The 19,036-nt window shown below is 42.9% G+C and overlaps 2 protein-coding genes across 3 annotated transcripts in view; one reads left to right on the top strand and one right to left on the bottom strand.

Annotated features, from left to right (window-relative positions):
• The window catches only part of SNX1 (sorting nexin 1), a 41,539-nt gene extending 28,790 nt beyond the window's left edge, over positions 1–12,749 (bottom strand). For both annotated transcript variants that reach the window (XM_004716288.2, XM_045294939.1), the window contains exon 1: positions 12,591–12,749. In XM_004716288.2, the coding sequence (XP_004716345.1) occupies positions 12,591–12,749 (159 nt within the window). The remainder of the gene's footprint in view (positions 1–12,590) is intronic.
• A 2,135-nt stretch (positions 12,750–14,884) lies between these two features.
• Positions 14,885–19,036, top strand: part of CIAO2A (cytosolic iron-sulfur assembly component 2A) — a 17,550-nt gene continuing 13,398 nt past the window's right edge. The window contains exon 1 of the mRNA XM_004716290.4: positions 14,885–15,098. Within this exon, the coding sequence (XP_004716347.1) occupies positions 14,975–15,098 (124 nt within the window). The 5' untranslated portion in view covers positions 14,885–14,974. The remainder of the gene's footprint in view (positions 15,099–19,036) is intronic.

The raw sequence follows: 19,036 nt of genomic DNA, 5'->3' as shown, positions 1-19,036 counted from the left end.
TACAGAGTCACTGTACCAAAAAGAGTTAGTCAGCATTCCATTAACCAAAGGTACTGAAGGAAGAAGTCCAAGCTGCACTAAAAGCATTAGCTACAGACACACACACACAAACACACACACACACACCAAGGTTCTAGGAATAGATGGAATACCAATTGAAATGTTTCATCAAGCTGATGAAACATGGGAAGTACTCATCTATGACAGGAAATGTGTTAGACAGCTATTTGGACAACTGACTGGAAGAGATCCATATCTATACCCACTCCAAAGAAAGGTGACCCAACAGAATGCTCAAACTACAGAACAATATAATTATTATCACATGCAAGTAAAATGTTGCTGAAGATCAGGTTGCAGCAATACATTGACAAGGAGCTGCCAGAGGTTCAGGCCCGATTCAGAAGAGGACGTGAACAAGGAATAACATTGCTGATGTCATATGGATCTTGGCCCAAAGCAGAGAACACCAGAAGGATGCTTACTCGTGTTTCACTGACTATGCTGAGGAACTGTGTGGATCATAACTAACATATGGATAGTCTAGAGAAGATGGGAATTTCAGAACACCTGTGCTTGTGTGAAACCTACATGGATCAAGAGGCAGCAGTGCAGACAGAACACGGGCATACTGCATGGCTTAAAATCAGGAAAGGTGTGCAGCAGGACTGTATCCTCTGACCACACTTTTCAATCTGTATGCTGAGCATACAGTTAGAGAAGGTGGATTACATGAAGAAGAATACAGCATCAAGACGGAAGGTGAGGCTTATTAATAGCCTTCAATATGCAGGTGACACACCTTGCTTGCAGAAAGTGAAGGGGATTTGAAGTACTAACTAATGAAGATCAAGGATTGCACCCTTCAGGATTACAACTCAATGTAAAGAAGACCAAAATCCTAAAAACTTGACCAATGCGTAACATAGTAAATGGAAAAAAAGATCGAAGTTGTCAAGGATATCGTCTTACTTGGATACATAATCAATGCTCATCGAAGCAACAGTCAAGATATCACACGACATACTGCATTGGGTCACTCTGACAAGATTCTTTAAATTGCTTCATATGCATGTGAAGGTTGGACATTAAATAAGGAAGACGGAAGAAGCAGTGATGCACTTGAATTTTAGTGCTGAAGACTCTTGAAAGTACCACGGACTGCCAAAAGAACAAACACATCTGTCTTGGAAGAAGTACAACCAGATTGCTCTTTAGAGGCGACGATGGCAGGACTTTATCTTACATACTTCAGAGATGTTCTCAGGGAAGAACAGTCCCTGGAGAAGGATATCGCTCTTCATAAAGTGGAGGGGCAGCAAAAAAGATGACGATCCTGGACAAGGTGGATTAACACAGTGGGCAACAATCAGCTCAAACATAAGAACAACTGTGAAGATGGTGCAGGACTGGGCAGTGTTTTGTTCTGTTGCACACGGATCACTATGCATCACAATTGACAACAACCATCACCACCACCTTGCTAGAAATCCCTCCCTGAAAGCACATGATACCAACCCTGGCATGTGAACACAGAGATCAATTTTAAGGGAAGTTACTCTAATGTATTTTTCCTGTTCTTTTTAATGCGGATGGAGGCAAGTATTCTAGTAATCAGGACACTACACTGGAGTCCAGAATTCAAACTCTGACCCTGGCTTACTTTGTGTATTTGGTGCAACTGTTAACTGAAATCTAGTTGCGTGGATATGACTGACTCACCTGACAGGCAAAGGAAGGCATAACCCTTTCATCTAATGTTACTTACAAGGATCTTCTCATGTCAGCCTTAGCAATCTTCAGGGCAAGAGAATAAAAACCAGCTATGCTTAGCCTAGCGGGCACATGGTGAAAACAGTCAGTCCCTGGCATTTATTAAAAGCTCAGTGATCAGCCACAAGCAAGGGTGGGGCACATCCCCAGCCCAGTGCCAGAGTGAACAAAGCCGAATTGTGCAGAAAATGAACAGAAAGCTGGGAATCAGGCTTCAAAAGCCTTGATATGGTACTGCAGGGTTTTGAAGTCAGACCCTAAGGCCAAATCAGTTAAAAGACCTGACTTAGGAGACTTTTATGAAACATTTCCTTTCAAATCTGAGAAGCTTACCCCTTAGAGCTAGGCCTTTTCTGACCAAACAGAAAAAAGTAAAGTGACAGATTGACTTGATACTCTGAATTTGCCTACAAATATTGGGGCCACCCTCCAAGTAAGAAACTATTACCAACATTTAGATTCATATCAGTAAATAATACATTTATTGGAACTTTTCTATGCTAGCAAAGTCTAATAAGCATTTAGTTGAGTATGCTCAATTTCAATTCTATTAAAATATTGTACAGACAGTGATGCTGTGGGTTTAAACCACCCCCCTTTTGGTTAGCAACCCTACAGCTGAAAATCTTTAAGGAAACTGACTTGCCTTATCTTTATCCCTTAGGGCAGCTGTTGGGTTTGAACTGCAAACCCATTGGTTAGCAGTCAGCTACTTAAGCACTATGCCACTAGGGCTCCTCAGGTTTTCACTACCATAAGTAATGTTCATCTTCAGTCTACACCTGGTTACTTCCTTGGAAAAGATTCTTAAATAGAATTATTGGATATAAAATTGTCAAAGGCGCTGCCAAATTGCCTTCAAGACTACTGATTTACATCCCGCCCCGCCCCCAGCTTTGCTCCATATCACTCTTCGCTCTTTACTTTGCCAGGGTGACCAGTGGAGAAGTTGTCTTCTTTTCCATATGTTTATTGGCCATCTGAGTACTTGTGACTTGTCTTGATGTCCACTTTCCCATTAGGGTATTGTTAAGTACCATTGGGGTACCAGCCTCATGGGGTACCATGCCTAACAGCGCTAACCTGCCCAGTCCTGTGCCATTCCCAAGACCGGAGACCTAATTGCTGTGATCTCCTGGGTTTTCATCAGGAGAAAGACAGGACTTTCTACTCCCATCAACATTTGTAGTCTTGGAAACCCACAGGGACATGTCTCCCCTGTCCTACATGGTCCCTAAGAATCGCATCCACTTGATCGCAGAGAGGACTGGGTTTCCATGGCTGTTTTGGAAATGGAGCACCATGCCTTTCTTCTGAGTCCATCTCAGGCTACTCAGCATCGTAACACACAAGGCTCCACTGTTAGAGAGGTGGTGGTTGGAATCAAACCTGAGTGTCTTCCATGGAAGATAAGAATTTTACCACCGAGCTACCAACCCTGCCAGGGTGCGAGCATTAATAAGGTGTCCAAGCTTCTTATGTTATAAATGTGGTATATTTACAGTGTCTCTCTCCAACTTTCCACCCCCCACATTTGTTTGCTTTTTTTTAACCACATCAAATTTATCTTCAATTGATTCTTTTGAATTGGCAATAGACAAATTAAGCTGATTTCTTTTATCATTTTGTTGGGAACTCTGTAACATTCCATAGTTCAATCACATCAAGCAGTATCGTAAAGTTGCTACCACAGTCAGTTTCAACACATTTTCTTTCTTCTTGGACTCCTTGATATCAGCTCCTCTTTCTCCCCTTTCTCCCCTCCCCTCCCCCCAGGAATCCTCATTATTCTTATCTGCCGCATATTACACCATCCAATACTGTATATCCATTCACATATAATTCTGTTGCTCGCTCCCCTCCTGTGGGGTTATACAGTCAATAATGCTTTCAGCTCCCCCTACCCTCCTTCCCCCTCACTTTCCATTCCCTCAGGGAACCATTACATCGCTTTTGAAGGGTTTTCTATCTTTGCTTACATGAATTGAACAATATTAATTATACAAATGAACATACGCAAGTCTAATATGGTTAATGAGGTAAAACAAAAACCGTAATAGAAATGGGAGGAGATATTAAAGAACTAGAGGATAGTTATGTGTTTCTTCGGTGCTATACTGCACCCTGGATTTATCATCCCTTCTGAGAAGGGCTGTCCATTTATCTTGCATATAGATTTGGGGTTCCTTAAGCTTATTTCTTTAGGCTAAAGAATACCCAGCTCCTAGTTGGTTTTGAAAGCAAAAAAATATTCTCAAGTTTTACTTAAATCATATTCAAAGGTAACTGAGCAGAACCACTTTTAAGAATAAGAAATGGAATCCTATCCATGTTGTCCCATAGCCACATGGTACTGGTAATAGGAAACGAGCCTTTATGAGGCTGGTCTCTAATAACAGCTTACTTGGCTTTATAATACAACAGTGCATTTTATATGCTATGCTTAAGGTTAAAATACTCTTATTTTATTCAGATATTCATTTATTAAGATTGTTTAGATAGAACTTATGTTAAAAAGCTAATTTTTAATCAAACTTAAAATTTTAGGAAGACCCCCATTATAAGCATGCACATTTAACAGGGAGAAGGGATGAGGTGTGCTATTTACAAGTGTCAAAATCAATAGGGAAAATAAGCCTTGCTTTAGAATTCACACATTAGAAACTTCTTGGTTATCAAAACGTCACATAATTGTCTGTCTGAAAAGGTTATATTTCTAGGCAACAGGTTAAAACTCTTCAGTACGTTTGTAATGTAGGAAATAAAGTCAAAGAGCTGCCCTCCCTACTTCCCTTTGCGTCCCCATCCTCCCTTACCCAGAGGGCCCGTTTTTTAATAAAGGAAGTATGATTGTGTTTTTTTCAGAAGAAGAGTCCTAAGGTAAGATTTCCAATACTTGCTGGCTCCCTTTGGCTGTTAATTTCAGCAGGTTGTTTCACTGATAAGCCTGTTTAAAAGTTCAAGCACTTCTGTTTACAATTGAGAGAGAGCACTGAGAGTCCAATACTATGCCCTACATATCATTTCCATATAGGCTTTATAAGGATCTGCCAGCAGGAAGCACTTGTGTGAAGAGCAAGCAGGTATTCCTTGGTAATTACCAGCCTCCAACCATGAGGTCCACGCCCCGGTATCAACACTGCAAAGTCCTACTGTGATTCTAGCTAACATCCTCTTAGGTTGACCAGTGAATCTCCCCTCTGGTGCTCAACTGCTTGACTACATGCAGATCCCTTTCATTACATCCCAAACTCCAAAAGTCCCCCCTCCCCAAAAAACACCACACACCCCCCAAACTCCTGTCATAGAGTCAGTGTTGACTCATCGAGACGCCCTGCGGGTTCCCAAGACTTTAACTGTTACAGGAGTTTGAAAGCCCAGTCTTTCTCCTGCAGAGCTGCTGACCGTTTCAAACTGCCAATCATGCAGATCTCAGCCCAACTTGTAAACGCTACACCATCAGGGCTCCTCACTATGTCCAAGGGACTGCAAAAGAGTTATTGTGGTAGTCAGGTGTGGTGAAACACTGCTCAGTCCCTGCCCGTCCTCACAGTTGCTGCTGTGTTTGAGCCCACTGTTGCAGTCCCCGTTGTCAAGTCTGCCTTGTCAAGGGCCTTCCTCTTTTTAGCAGAAGAGTAAATATTGTTAAAACTTGCATCTTGGGGGAGGGGGGGAAAAGGAAAATGAGCTGATTCCGGAACCCAAGAGGAAAGCGAATTTTGGGAATAATGAGGGCAACAAATGTATAGATGTGCTTTACACAACTGATCTATGTATTGTGGTGAATTGTATGAGCCCCAATAAATTGATTTAAAAAAACAACAACAAAAAAATCTTGCATCTTTGGTTAGAAGTCTGATCCAAATTAAATGTTAAGGTAACACTACTTCTGGAAGAGTAGAGATAAAATTAGCATGCTACTTTAGAAAGGCAAGGCATTCATTATTAAGTGATTATATTAACTTAACAAAACAAGGACCTTTAGGAATGTCAACCCTCTCGGAGCTATGCCCACGGATAGCAGGGTAGCCCAAACCAAAAAACAAAATTCACTGCCAAGTTGATTCCAACTCATAGTCACGCTGACCATAAAGGAAAACCATAGCAAGTCCATTTGAGATCTCAAACTGAGGAGGAGTATCAGGAATCTACCATAATTTAGCTACAGTCATTCCAATAAATTCCCTGGTGTGATTTCCCCCTAAAACTTTGGGTCTCGAACTCACACAATTTTGGAGGGTCCAAAAAACTACAAAAGATCAGAGTACGAATGGTTATATTATCTTCCAAATGGAAAATGCAAACCCAGTTGAAAATCTGCTTTGCGAGCAGAATGAAGCCCCAGCTGTCCATTTGACTAAGCAGAGTAAGTTAGAAAAGGTTGAGCAAGAGCTCTTCCAGGAGATGAGAGACTGGCTCTGATGGGGTCACTTGCTCTAGTATGGAGCAGCTCTCCATGACTTAATGCCAACAATTACCTACGCATGCTGAAGGGTACTTCCCACCCAAGAAATCTAACACTCCTCACTTTCTTCACTATTATAATTTTGGGGTCATGTTCCTTCTAGGACACCCAGTTAGGAGACCTGAAATATAGTTGATGACACTGAGTCAGGGTGTTGAAGAAGAATATTAAAACTACTGTGGACAGCAAATCTGTCCTGAAACGCAGCTAAGATGCTCCTTAAAAGAAGGGGGTAGTCCCTAGAAAAGGGCACCGTGGCTGGAAAAGCAGAGGGTGACAGAAAAAGAGGAAGACCCTTAATGAGACTGACTGACATAGTGGCTGGAACAAAGAAATCAAACATAGGAATGATTATGAGGCGGCAGCAGGATCAGGCAGTGTTCTGTCCTACTGCAAATAGAATTGTAATGATTCAAAACCAGCTCTATGGCATCTAACATTTAACAATTTGTTAGAAATTGCTGAACCATAACTGTAGCGAGTAGCACAAATCTTGGTTTAAAGGTAATAGTTACGTAGCTTCACTTTCTGAACTCCAGTTAAGACCACAGAATGCCTAGTGCCAAGAAACTTAGACATGCATTGCACCTTTGGGAACAATTATTATGCATGCTTCCCAGAACAGAGATTTAAAATAATACCTACACTCTCAAACTCATGACGTTTATATGGACAATTCTGTCCAGACCTAAAGAAACTAATCTATAAGCACTCAAATGGGAATAAATTGATATGAAAAAGGGCTGATTTGTGTGTCCTCTCTTCCTACCCCAGCACATATGCTATATTGATCACGTATTTGGTGCTGGGTCCTAAAAGATTACGTCCTTTCTGGTCTCAATGCTAATACATAATTTACAATGATAAAACTCTCTGATATCTATATATTACTGTCAATCAGGAGCTAATTATTATCCCAGTCTTTGGACTACAATATATTGCCTTAGTCTTAACCCCCCAGAGGGCAGATGTACATAAATATGTAATTAATTACTGGTTAATTAAAGATTCAAACAAATAAACAAACAAAACCCTAAAACTCACCACCATCCAGTCAATTCTGACTTACAGAGTAGAACTGCCCCTGTGGGATTCCAAGACTGTAACTATAAGAATAGAAAGCCTCTTTCTCCCAAGGAGTGGCTGGTAGTTTAGAACTGCTAACTTTGTACTTAGGAGCCCAAAGTATAATTCATGCTGCCACCAGAGTTCCTAATTAGACAAGTTACATAATATTTGACTTCCAAATTCCTTCTACTTCTTTGTTATGTCATCTGGCCATTTCCCTAACTACTAGAATTTCAATTCAAAAGAATAAGAATAATGAGGAGGGGGAAGAGATTTTAATTGATCTGATAAATTATGAAAAGATACTACTAGAGTTGGCCAAAATCTGAGACTGTTACTTATCTATGTTTTCCTACTTTATCTCAGCATATTCTTCCCTTTAAATTTAGAAAGTGAATCTAACAGTGATCTGGAATACTGCTAAACAGAGACGGGCCTTTAAGAACTCCTGGGAAGGCAAATAATTCACTTCAATTCTCGCTTCAAGCTTAGTAATACACCAAGACAACCGAGGTAAAATGAAGCATGCATTTATGCCATAAAATATGTATGCCATTTACAGTTAGCTTAACATGATCATTTGACACTAAGCACCAGGAAAGCCAAGGGAATGGCTCCATTTTAGTCAATTTAAGAAAAAGGGGAAAAATAATCTTAAATCATAATTTTTTATCTAAAAAGATACATATCTCAATTCAGTTCCATGTCAAAGATTCTGATAGTATAATGGGAATTTTAGACCTTTATTTGACTCATAAGGTTGAGGCCCAAAGAAGATAAGATCTCAGGTATTTTAAGGATAAGACATTCCACAAGCTGGTTTTCAGTCTTAAAGTTAAAGCAATGAATTAAGCTTTACTAATTATTTTAACTTTGGGAAGATCCATTCAAATAGTTAATTTGTAGGTCCTGAGATGGATGCACTATTCTTTTCATTATAAATCAAATCACATTTCTAGTACTGTATTAACAAAGCCTCTAGGACAACAGCAGTTCTTAACCTGTGGGTGACGACCCCTTTGGGGGCCAAACGACCCTTTCACAGGGGTTGCCCAATTCATAACAGTAGCAAAATTACAGTTATGAAGTAGCAACGAAAATAATTTCATGGTTGGGGGGGTCAACGCAACATGAGGAAATGTATTAAATTAAAGGGTGACAGCATTAGGAAGGTTGAAAACCACTGCTCTAGGGCTATAAAAGAGAGCAAATGGGATGATTAACAACAGCTGTTATTCCAATGTCCAGGACATTACATTCATACTATGAGTTTTATATTTTACATGCCTCAGGGTCACAATTCTCCAGTGACCCCTCTCTGCCTTCCCACCAACTACCAAGAGGTAACAAACCTTGATCTCTAAGCTGTTACTGAAATCATTAAGGAGGAGTACCCCGAAAAACCCAGAAAAAATTTTCAAAGCTATGTATTTAAATTTATTTCACAAAACAACCTTATCACCTTCAAAGTACTCTCCATTACACTTAATACATTGGTCAAATCTGCGATTCCATTCTTGAAAACATTTGTCAAGCTCATCTGTTTGGATGGCTGACAGCACCTCCTCAGTTTTTTACCTCACCTCTTCTACGTCATCAAATCACTGCTCTTTCATGTCCCTCTTCATTCTCAGAAACAAAAAGAATTCGCACAGAACGAGGTCAGGTGAGTAAGGTGTGTGGGGCAAGAGAGGCATGTTGTTTTTTGTCAAAAACTGGCGCACTGAGATGGCTGTGTGAGCAGGTGTATTGTTGCGGTGGCAAAACCGGTTCCCCATCTGCCACAAATCAGGTCTTTTTTGTCGCACGTTATGCTATCTTTCTAGAACCTCTAAACAGAAAGCTTGATTAACAGTCTGACCTGGTGAAACAAACTCCAAACGCACCATGAGTCGAAATTTTCGTCCATTTGGGAAGTTCACAGATATCCTGAACAAGGTTTGTCCTCAATTGACATTTCACCTTTTTTGAATGAGAAAACTACGTGTTCACTTGAGCTTTTCCCAGAGCATTGTCCTTGTAAGCTGCATTCAACATCATAACAGTTTCTGCAATATTTTTCCTGAGCAGGAAACAAAATTTCACAGCCACACATTGTTCTTTTAAATTGGCCATCACAAAACACGAGGTTTGAGCAAAACTGCTTTTATGAAAATATTCACTGTGACCAGGTGGTAATACCAGAGTGGTATTCCCAGGCAATACCACTGGGTGCACTAACTCAGAACAAGTTGCTTGATGCTCACCTACCAGGAAAAATGTGTGCTACAAAAGCTCCGTCCACTGGAGCTTTTTTCTGTTGTTGCTTTTTTTTTTTTTGGGGGGGGGGGGCGGTTGCTCCTCATATTTTGATGGTTTTTAGTAAACCAATATTAACTTTTCACTTTAAAAGCAACACTAACCATTTATAAGGTTAATTTAATTTTTTCTAATCCATTATTTGATTTTGCAGTGTTTAAGAGCTTGACAAAGTTCTCATCAGCAATACAGTGCACATCCTCAAGTAATATGTACTCTTTAAATGTTTATTATGTGCCAGGCATTTACCTAAGTACTTTTTACAGGCGTCTTACTTTAGTCTTCATAACAAGGGTGGAAGTAATATTATTTACATTTTCCTGGTATAAAGTCACTTTGCCTGAGGTTAAATTAGCAAGTGGTAGAGCCAGGATTGATTTAAATGTAGGCAGTCAGACCTTCAATTCTGTTCCTTACAATCAGAAGTACTACAATCCCGTTTTCTCTCGTTCACAACAGAAGCGCTTATTAGAACATAATTGTATTTAACAGGCATTCACAGCTTAACTAGTGAGGGCTTTTGGAGTCCGGACTTCCTGAAGATAAACATCAAGGCAGACAACTATAATAAATGGTTCAGTTTCCTCAGAAACTCAATTTTCATGGATCAAAACCTAATAAAATGATGCTTTCTGTGGTAGAACACAGGTCATTCTGACCCCCTGGGCCCTCTTTGCTGGGTATTTCAAAAAACAAACTCACTGCCACTGAGTCAATGCTGAGTCACAGTGACCCCCTGCAGGTTTCCAAGACTGTTATTGTTTACAGAGTTGCTGGTGGCTTCCAGGTGCTGACCATGGGGCAAGAACTCCTAACTAGTTGGTATTAGGCAAAGGATATTTACAGTCTTACAACAGAAAGGTATTTATGCCTCTGAAAAGCAGAGCTTCAAACTGATTCGTTCCAGTTCAACCCCTGCTGCATTTCCACCCCAGATACACTGAGTCAGAATTTACATTTTAACCAGATCTTTTACACAAGAAACACTTAGGTATCAATAACCGATTACAGGGAACTATATGTGACCTCCTCCCTGGGGGACAGACAACCGAAAAGTGGGTGAAGGGAGACGTCGGACAGGGCAAGAAAAGACAAAATACCAATTTATAAACTATCAAGGGCTCATGAGGGAGGGGGGAGCGGGGAGGGAGGGGAAAAATGACGACCTAATGTCGGGGGTTTAAGTGGAGAGAAAATGTTTTGAGAATGATGTACAAATGCGCTTTACACAATTGATGTGTGTATTTAACAGTTGTATGAGCCCCTAATAAAATGTTAAAAAAAAAAAAAAAAAATTTAATCAGGAAGAAGTGAAAAAAAAAAAAGAGTGCAAGGAGGAAAGAGAGCCCACTCAGTCCCACTGGCCTGGCTAGTTGCCCTCCCCACTCTCTGGACAGAGTCATGTCCACTGTCTCACCTGCTTGTACCCCACCTGCTGTCCAGTGCTTGTAAGAGTTTAAGTTCTCAGGTCTTTAAAACCCTTAAGGAGAAAACTGCATATAAAAGGACAACTGCTTTCGATTTTTTTAAAAGGAGGGGGGATTGTAAGAAGAAAATAAATTTTATGGGTCTGGAAACATCTACTGTCAGACACATGGTCAAAAGTTGCCAGAAGCTCCATATACCTCTAACTGGGGTGGATATGGACATGTTCAGCAGGAGGTCAAACTAGAATGAACTGCTTAGAATAAAATTTCACTCTTGAATTTCTTCAGATAAATCTAAAGTCCTTTTTGGAAAAGAAGTTAATATTTGCCTATGAAGCCAATCCCTTTCAGTGCCAGAATTTCTACTGTCTGCACATTCCAGGCAGCTAACAACAGAAGATGCTCTCCATGGCTTATGGGATAATTAGCAAAGGTATAGACTAAAAATATGTTTTAAATGGGATACAGAATGCCTAGTACATGGAATCTAAACTAGTGGCCAGTTACATTATTTCTCAGAATAACACAGACTTAATACTGTTTTGAATTGTTACTGCCAGCAGCAAGCACTTTATGAGCTAGGATTATGGCCTCAAATCCTGACCACAGTGCAGTAAAAATTCCAGCTACTGCCGCCGGAGGCTTTAGCAGGTATTTCCAAGACAGGTAATCCTTTTCTGACATAAATCCAATAAGCATAAACTAGAGTTTCCCAAGAAATGATCTTTTTTTTCAGATACAGGCTGCATAAAGCATTTAACGAGGTTTTATTTAATCATCCACCTACTGATTGGTTACTATAAAGAGAAATATTAAATCCACAGATCCAGCATTGAAGTTTACAACTTAGCCTGAACCATCCTATCTGGTGAAATTATTCGGTATACTCAGAAAACAGGCCAAGAAAATGCCACTGGTTTCAGAACTGACTACCAATTTACTGACTCCTGAACTCTTCTCAGAAATCTGGACACGACTAGGGGCAACATGGTTCCCCTTCGAGCTGAACAGACTTCTTCGAGGCCCGCTGACGTCTTAGGGGACATCCCCTTACAGCGGACAACGCCTTCTTGGCCTACCTGGCAGGGCCTCCTCTTCAGCAGCCGGGATGGACCAGGCTTTCCTAGAGAACGTCCTGAAACGAACCCTCAGGAAGGACTTGGGGGACTCACGCCGGTGCGGGGCTAAGGAAAGGATCGGTGGGCGGCCGCTCCTGGGACCACGGTGCACCCCAGGCGCAGTGAAGCGTGGACGGGCTGCTCCCCGCGTTCCGTTAAAGCAGCCTGGGTGGCAAGTGGTCAGCCGAGCGCCCGTGGATTCGTGAGGGAGCGAGACCAAATAACGTCCGGCGGCTGGTCGCTGTCGGGGTCCCCGACAAAGAGACCGCCACGCCCCTCACCCCTGGCCGCCCGCCCTGGGTCCAAGGCCAGACCGACGTGCCGGCGTCCGTGGAGCCCCCAAGGCCGCCTCAACGGGCCCACTGCCCGGCCTTGAGCCCCTCCTCACCCAGCCTCTCCTCCCTTTGGGGGCGTCCCCCCACCCCAAATCTGCCCACTCACGGTCGCCGCGGCGCCGGTGAAAATATCCTCCCCCTCAGTGTCGCTGTCCCCAGCCTCGGGGTCTGACCCGCCAGCCGCCCCCTCGGACTCCGGGTCCAGGCAGGGAAAGGGCGGGGGGAGTCTCTCCGAAGCGCTACAGCCACCGCCGCCGGACGCCATCTTCCTGCACCCGCGGCGGAAGCCGCAACAACAACTTTATCGAGCGACAGCGCCGCGAGCAAAACGCTCCCGCGAAGGGGGAGTGGGAGCAGCCCCCCCGACCCCACGGGACCCCACGGGGCCGGCGCGCTGCGCTGTCCGCTCCCCTGGGGCGGAGCCGAGGTCGGGGGCTCCCGTCCCGCAAATTCCCGGGCCCTTTGAGCTCTCCATAGCTTTGGCTTCTCAGGGAGCTTTCATTTGAATCGAGGAGTCTGGGGCCCCAAAAGTTTGCAAACCTAGACAGGCCACCTCCTGAACAGTGCCTTCAGGGCAAATCATACTCGAGGTCTCTGAAACGACTGCAGAAAGCCTGGACATTTATTCTTTTTTTTTAATTCGTTTCTCTGTTTATTTTTTTAAAATAGTTTTATTGGCATATAATTCGCATATCATACAAGTCAATAATTCAATCACATCAAGAAGAGTTGTACAATCATCACTACAATCAGATTTAAGACATTTTCTTCGTTGTTGGACTCATCGTTATTAGCTCTTCATTCCCCTGCAATCTCCTCTTCCATAACTCCAAGGAACCATTCATCCAGTTCATGTCTCCATAGATTTACCGCTCCTTGATTTAATATACAGAAAATAAAAATTTTAAACTAACAATAACCAAATAAAACAAACAAAAACCTCAATCAAAAAGACAGCCGAAAATATTAAAACTAGAAAGACTTTAAAATGGATCAAAAAAATTTCAAATGATCAGGTTTTAGATTTTAACCTAATTGCATTTATTCTTTAGACAACATTCCGCTAATGCATTCAAAGGATATGGAGCCTTGATTGTGTGCCTGGCACCATGCTATGCGCTTGGGAAATAAACGTGTCCATTAGACTTACAATTAGCACTTAATTTAATTACAATTAGCACTTAATTTAATTAGCACACATGTAAACAACTCAACATGTTCGATACTGATGTGTTTTGGGAGCACAGTGGAAGATCATCCGTTCGCTTTGTACAAGCCTGGAAGCTTCACTGAAGATGGGAAACCAAACTATCCTAAATTTGCTTTGGAGTTCGGATGATCCTCTCAATTGTAGGGGAGTTATTAATCTATGAACGAAATTTCTGGCACCTGCACTATTCACTGATTGTCTGGTGGGACTAAAGTCTAAAGCAGCTAAACAAGTATGACTGGAGTTTAACGATAAATGAGATCTGTAATCATGGAATAATTCTGCAAGCAATACTTTCTTCTCAAAAAGACATGAGGTGAAGTTTGCAATCAACCTTGACAAAATGATTTCGTTTTGTCCCAGTTTCCAAATGCAAATTCCTAAACATCGGGGGGTCTATGCAGAGTAGTGGCTGTTTTATTTACTTTTGTACCTGCTGCCTCTGGCAAGGTAAGTACCCAGTACACGAAAATGGAAAGGAGAAATAAATGGATGTATAACACTCCTGAAATCGCTCTCCGGGTTTGCTGGCAAACGTCAAGGCACGAACATCAGAGGGGTTGGAACATTCTTTTTATTCTGGTAATCTCTCATGGGAACGTTCTCCCCTTCTAAGTAGTCTTCGAAGGCATTTGGCAGAAATACTCGGTCTGCAGTTGTACTGTACCGGTACTTTGGCCCTAAGAGACGGGAAAACCCTACAGTCCTTAAACAACGCCTAACCGACCTTGCCGCGCTCCAGAGTCCCAGTTTCCCAGCAACGGAAACTCACTTCCGCCGCGACCAGGAAGTTAGATTTTTGGCTCGAAGCGGCTTCCCCGGAAAAATAAGTCTCTGTACACATGTGTCTCCAACACTAGAAACCAAAATCATCTTTACTCCTACCTCTTCAGGATTCATCTTTAACTCATACCAAGCGCTGAATGAAACAATCAGTGGTGACTAACAGGCCGTTACACCGCCCCCCATCCCCAGCGGAAACTACAACCCCCAGAATACAGGTTTCGCTCTTCCGAAGACAATGACCCATACATCCCAGTACGCAATGCGCTTCACAAGCCCTGGCCAGGCCGGAATTGCGCACTGCATGCTGGGGCTTGTAGTCCTGGCGGCACTCTTCCCTAGGTCCTCTGCGCTACGCCGTCCGGTCCCGCCTACTTTCTAGTCCTCCGGACCTTGTCGGCTGCTCTCGTCGAACAGGAAGTTTTAACATTCCCAGGCCGGCTGCTGAGAGACGGTGGCTCGGGTGGGACAGTCGTCAGGGATGGCGGAGCGTGAGAATGGAGCGGTTGTCCGGGCTGCTTTCCTGGACGCTGAGCAGAGTCCTGTGGCTCTCGGGTCCCTCTGAGCAGGGAGCTGCCCGGCAGCCCCAGATCATGGAAGAGAAAGCGCTAGAGGTTTATGGTAATTTACCTAGAGTAGTATTTGGCGTTAAACGTGGGGGTGGGAGGTTGGAAGGAGTGACAGATTAAAGGCCTGAGGGTGTGGAGGAGAGACCTATTTTGTTGTGGTTTTTGATTGTTTGCCGGATTTCCTCGGGAGAATGGGGAGCGTTTTTTTCAAGGGTCCTAAGTCACTGGAGGATATGGGAGGCTTCTGCTTTTTCTACACGTGGGGCACGCTTACTCTAAACTCTAGAGATCTTAAACTCTTTATTCTCCTTATTCATCCCACGCCCTAGTGACTGTCCCAAGACTCCAGGGTAGAACAAGAGTTTTGGGTGCTTGGTTAGGAAACAAAATGCTGCCCCATTACCTGATTGCACTACTTGAGCCTTCTTGCTTATCCCAGGTCCTTGGGCACGCACTTCCCCCGTCATTAGTAGGTGTCACCAAAGTCGGGGACTGGCCCAAGGTCAGAGTCACTCTTCTGCCGCAAAGTCAATAGGCAGAGGTCCCAGAAAGGAAAAGATTTACTATGCTCCTCATACTAAGACTTCAGACTTACAGTTCCATGATCACAGCCCTAAAACCTAAGAGTGCTGCACACACAAACGAGAGAGAGAATGAATTTTTAGAGTTCATGGGAAAAATCCCATGATCTTTTAATTCCATTCACATGTATGAAAACTCAGACGTAGACTGCTTAAACACAGAGTGGAGGTCCTGTTGCCTGTAAGGATCAGAGCTGAAGGGGAAAACATGTTCTCTGGTGCACTTGCCATCACTCCTCAGTTGCCAGGCGACTCCTTTTTTTGGAATGATGTGATTTTGTAAACTAAAACGATTGGATCCAATGTTCAGAAATTCCTGCTGCCCTCAGGTAAAAGATCTTAACCATAATAATGCAAATATAGTTCAGGGAAGGGTTATAGAAGAAATTTGGGAATGGGGAAGACCTGTGGAGCTAGTTAGCTCACTACCGTCTAGTCTATTCTAACTCACAGTGACCATATAGAACAGGGTAGAACTGCCCCTTTGAGTTTCCTAAACTAAATCGTTAGAAGAATAGATAGCCTTATCTCTCTCCTGTGGAATCCCTAGTAGGTTCGATGACAATGTGGTTAGTAGCCCAGTGTTTAGGCCGCTATACCAACAGGGCTCCCTCTCGATAGCAGCAGGACTTACTTAGCCACAAACCAAACCAAACGAGCGTCTTTCCACTCAAGGTGACCCCATGTGCTGCACACACGAGAACTGTGCATAGGCTTTCAAGACTGAGCTTTGGGACTCATGGTTATCAGCAGCAATCTCGGGACATCAGATCCAATATTCTTTTTCTTAATTGGGGGACTCTTACAGCTCTTAGAACAATCCATACGTCAATTGTTATCAAGACTATTTGTATGTATGTTACCATTATTTTCTAAACATTTACTCTCTCTTTGACCCCTTGGTATCAGCTCCTCTTTTTCCTCTCCCCCCTCATGACCCCTTGATAAATGATAAATGATTATTATTTCCATATCTTACACTGACCACTGTCTCCCCTCACAGTTTCTGTTTGTCCCCCTCCCCTCCCCTTCCCCCTATTATATTGCTGCTCCCATTTCTGTTCCTGAGGGGTTTATCTGATCTGGATTCTGTATGTCATGAGCTCTTATCTGTACCAGTGTACATGCTCCAGTCTAGCCAGAACTGAAAGGCATTCTGACTAGGTCATGATGGTGGCGGGGTGAGGAAGCCTCAAAGAACCAGAGGAATATTATGTTTCATCGGTGCTATATTACACCCTGGTTGACTCCTCCCTTCCTTGTGACCCTTCTGTGAGGGAATGTCTGTTGTCTACAGATGGGTTTGTGGTCTCTGCTCCCACCCCCTTTGTTGTTTTTTTGTTTGTTAGAGCCAATATTCTTAGTGTTATAGAGTAGAACAGTTGCTCCTTAGGGTTAAGACTATGACCTTGTGGCCTTTCTAATAACGTGGGTGAGCTCCAACCAATAATCTTTCAGTTAGTAATCCAGTGCTTAAACATTTGTGACACCCAAGGACTCCTCAAGCAACCTGGACTAGATTCTGAGTGCAATCAAGTCCATAAAGCAGTTGGACACACTTGTATTTTGCCCCTCTTCTGTCTACAGCAAATCTAAGGACACTGGGTTGCATCTTTGGAAGAGACAATCTTTGACCTCAAAATTATACTGAGGGAAACGTAGGTAAATATAAACATGCCAAGTATGTAGAAAAAGGCTATGCAGAAAAAAAACCCCAAACCCTAACTTCTATCCAATCAGTTCTGATTCATAGCAACCCTAAAGGACAGGGTGGAATTGCCCCTTGGGTTTCTGAGACTATATCTTTTCTTTATAGGAGTAGAAAGCCTAATATTTCTCCCTTAGAGTGGCTGGTGTTTCGAACTGCTGACCTTCTGGTTAGCAACCCAGTGCCTACCTAACGCACTATGCCACCAGGACTCCATAGAAAAAAGGGCTTTTAGGCTTCAATAAGATATAGAAATTCAGAGGAAGGGAAAATACTGAACTGTGACAGGCTATGGGGTCTGGAAAGGCTTAAAGGAGAAGAGTCACTTGAGTGGGTCTTGAAGAGTAGGGTCTGGAGATGTAGAAGGAACCTGGGTGGCATGGTGGATGAGCGTCTTGGGCAAACCAAATCAAAGGGCCATTCAAACTTACCAGCCTTCACGTGGGAGAAAGATGTGGTAGTCCTATTCCAGAAAGATTCTAACCTTGGAAACAATATGGAGCAGTTCTACTTTCTCCTAGGAATTAAGGAATCCTATGGGAACGGGTTTGGTTTTGGGTTCATTTTGGTAAGTAGATGGTCAGGGCATACTAGGCCAAGGAAATTAGAGCTGAAGTATAGAGATGAGAAAACAATATGCTGGAGGAATGGCAGAAGAATTTCTGTCAAGGGAGAACTGTGAGGAGATCAACATTGTTTTCTTTCTAAAGAAACCCAAGCCTTTCAAATCACTGGAAAACTGGCCACGTTTAATAATGGGAGAGATTTCATTTCAGACGATGTAGCGTATATAGAACACAATACAGCTTCTATAGATGAACCTTGTATAGAAGACAGCGATGAGGGCAACACTGTCCTTTTCAAAAGCCGTGTTTCTCAGAGCCTGATGTGGTCACAGGCTTGAGGAAGAGCCATAGCCGCTTCCCTGCATATGTTTACATTTCTCATTAGACGTGCTGAGTCCAGGAGGTAGAAAGTACAGCCCGACTGGCCCTTTGTCTCTCCCTGCTGCGTTTCTGATCACAGGGTGCTTATAAATAATGGAAAGCCTCATGCCTGAGAACACCAAACTCATCCTACGGGACTTCCCCCTGCTTTTCCTCTACCTCAGCATTTCTTTTCTTTTAAAAGTCGTTTTATTGGGGGCTTGTACAACTCTTCTCACAATCCATCCATCCATCCATTGTATCAAGCACATTTGTGCATTTGGTTGCCATCATTCTCAAAACATTTTCTTTCTACTTGAGCCCTTGGGATCAGCTCCTCATTTCCCCCCCTCCCTCTGCTCACCCTCCCTTCCTCCCTCACGAACCCTTGATAATTTATAAATTATTGTTTTTTCATGTCTTACACTGTTCAGCGTCTCCCTTCACCCACTTTTCTGTTGTCCGTCCCCCAGGTTATATGTAGATCATTGTGATCGATTCCTCCATTCTACTCCACCTTCCCCTTAGCCTCCTGGTATCACTACTCCCATTATTGGTCCAGAAGGGTTTATCTGTCCTGGATTCCCTGTGTTTCCAGCTCTTATCTGTACCAGTTTACATGCTCTGATCTAGCTGGATTTGCGAGGTAGAATTGGGTCATGATAGTGGGGTGTAGGGTGTGGTTATAAAACACTGTGTTTCCCTTATCTTTGTCATCATCTGGCTTCTATAATAGAGGATAAAGTGTAGGAATCAGCTTTGGCAGCCCCCTGGA

The sequence above is a fragment of the Echinops telfairi genome, unplaced genomic scaffold, assembly GCF_000313985.2.
Source record: "Echinops telfairi isolate 266 unplaced genomic scaffold, ASM31398v2 ScPeMD7_4048;HRSCAF=4782, whole genome shotgun sequence".
Classification (NCBI taxonomy): Eukaryota; Metazoa; Chordata; class Mammalia; order Afrosoricida; family Tenrecidae; genus Echinops; species Echinops telfairi.
This window is presented reverse-complemented; position numbering and strand designations above follow the sequence as displayed.